We start from the raw sequence: 1,903 nt of genomic DNA, 5'->3' as shown, positions 1-1,903 counted from the left end.
GGGACAACTCATTAGGGATGGGGAAAGGACAGAGTGACAAGCATTCAAAGTAAAGAAGATGCCAGAGGAGGAGTTGCCAACGAGCACCCTGTGCTGACTTCACAAGAGTAGGAATTCAGTAAGGTCTTGGGGAGAGGGTCCTCTGTTCTCAGGTGGTTTTTGAGGCAGTTACAAGCGATCATAAGGTTCAGAATGATCTGGGAAACAGTGCTATGATTATATGAAGGTCACTGGATGTCCTGGGTACTGCACATGTACAGAGAAATGACTAATCTGTAAGCGTTAGGAACTTGTCTCTTCAGTTTCTTTCCTCAGGAATAGTAACCTTGATGCAGGTTACTTGATACAGGTGAGGATACAGAAAAGGGGAGAAGAGCAGATGAGCTTTACCTAGAGAATGACCTTGACCTGTTTCTATGACCTTGGCTAGAGCTGCTGTGCACAGCAAAGCTCACCCCCACGATCAAAATTAGTGATGTTTAAAGTCAACTAGGAGTCTCTGAAGTTAGGGGCTTCATAGGCTCCACCTGGATTGCAGTCAGATTTCTTGCGATGTGGCGTGATCGAGCTCATTAGTTAGATAGATGGTAGACCATACACACACAGTCTGTGCATCCTGTTACAGGCCTGGTGGCAGCTCCAGGGACTTTTCCCTTGCTACAATCAGCCTGCTGCAGAAATTGCCTGCTTTTCCTGCAAGTCCTTGGAGATTCTTTTCAAACTGTGCATGAAGTGATTCTGTCCTTACTCCTCATGGACACTTCTAGGCTCCTCATCCTTGCCTGTTTGTTGTGTCCAACAATTTCAATGACAATATATTACCTAGTGAACTCATGTGAGCTTGTTCTCATCAAGATGTTCACTGCATGGGCAGGTACGTGTGCATGCAGGTGGATGTGTGTGTGTGTGTGTGTGTTTGTATCTGTGTTTTGTGTGTCAGTGTATGTCTTTGTATATATGTGTGTATATGTAGGTATGTGTGTCTTTGTCTGTACATGTGTTTGTCTATGTATTTGTATGGTGTGACTGTGTGTCTCTGTGTGCATGTGTGTGTGTCTTTGTGTGTCTCTGTGTGTGCAAGTGTGTACTTTGTTGGTGTGTGGGTTGTTCATTACCAGACACTGACATTGGTTAAAAACAGGCTCGTTGTCGAAACTAACAAATGTTCCCTGACAGGAAACAGCCAGTGCCCTGTGAGCTCAGTGAGAACCTCATGTGGTCAGAGTGCCCATCATCCCATCGCTGTGTGCCCAGAAGATGTGTCATCCCCTATACACGTTTTTCCATCACAAATGAAGACTACTACTCCTTCCAGCCAGACCGTGATCTGGGCACCCAGCTCATGGTTCCCCTGGCCCAGCATGGTGAGGAGCTGGGGTCCTGCCCAGGCAGTGGGTTCAGGAATGGCCAGGGTACTGGGGAAAGGCTAGAGAGAAGTTCGCCCAGGTTTAGGGACCCTGTCCTGGGGTTGGAACAGATGTGATATGAGGCCTCTGCCCAAGCTTCTTCTGCCACCTACCCAGCAACAAAGCTTCCCTCCTGGAGGAGCCATAGCTGTGACTCCTGTAGAACTTCCCAGGTGACAGAACTCTCCTCTCTGTTGCTTTGGCCCATGGCTGCAACACCTTGCCCTATCGCTGAGGCTCCAAGATCCACAGAGGTCCTCCGAGTACAGCCGTGGAGCAGGGATGGCCATGACAGGTCACATTGTCAGGCACTTTCCACGCTTCTGACCCGGAGCCAGGCTCCTCACCACCCTCTCTGGACCCCAGAGTGTGCAACAGGTTCACAAGGCCCATAGTTACAGCATGATATTAAGTGGGGTCACGGATCATCTGTGAGGTTTTCTTAGGGACTACAGCAGACTGATGGAGAAACCATGGCCTATATTGTTCTTCTAAGC

The 1,903-nt window shown here is 48.6% G+C and overlaps 1 protein-coding gene across 1 annotated transcript in view; it reads left to right on the top strand.

Annotated features, from left to right (window-relative positions):
• The window catches only part of Csf2rb (colony stimulating factor 2 receptor beta common subunit), a 25,631-nt gene that overhangs the window by 9,348 nt on the left and 14,380 nt on the right, over positions 1 to 1,903 (top strand). The window contains exon 5 of the mRNA XM_031359416.1: positions 1,164 to 1,412. Within this exon, the coding sequence (XP_031215276.1) occupies positions 1,164 to 1,412 (249 nt within the window). The remainder of the gene's footprint in view (positions 1 to 1,163; positions 1,413 to 1,903) is intronic.

Source organism: Mastomys coucha, unplaced genomic scaffold (genome assembly GCF_008632895.1).
Source record: "Mastomys coucha isolate ucsf_1 unplaced genomic scaffold, UCSF_Mcou_1 pScaffold11, whole genome shotgun sequence".
In the NCBI taxonomy this organism is placed as follows: Eukaryota; Metazoa; Chordata; class Mammalia; order Rodentia; family Muridae; genus Mastomys; species Mastomys coucha.
Note: the sequence above shows the minus strand (reverse complement) of the source record. Positions and strands in the feature narration are given on the sequence as shown.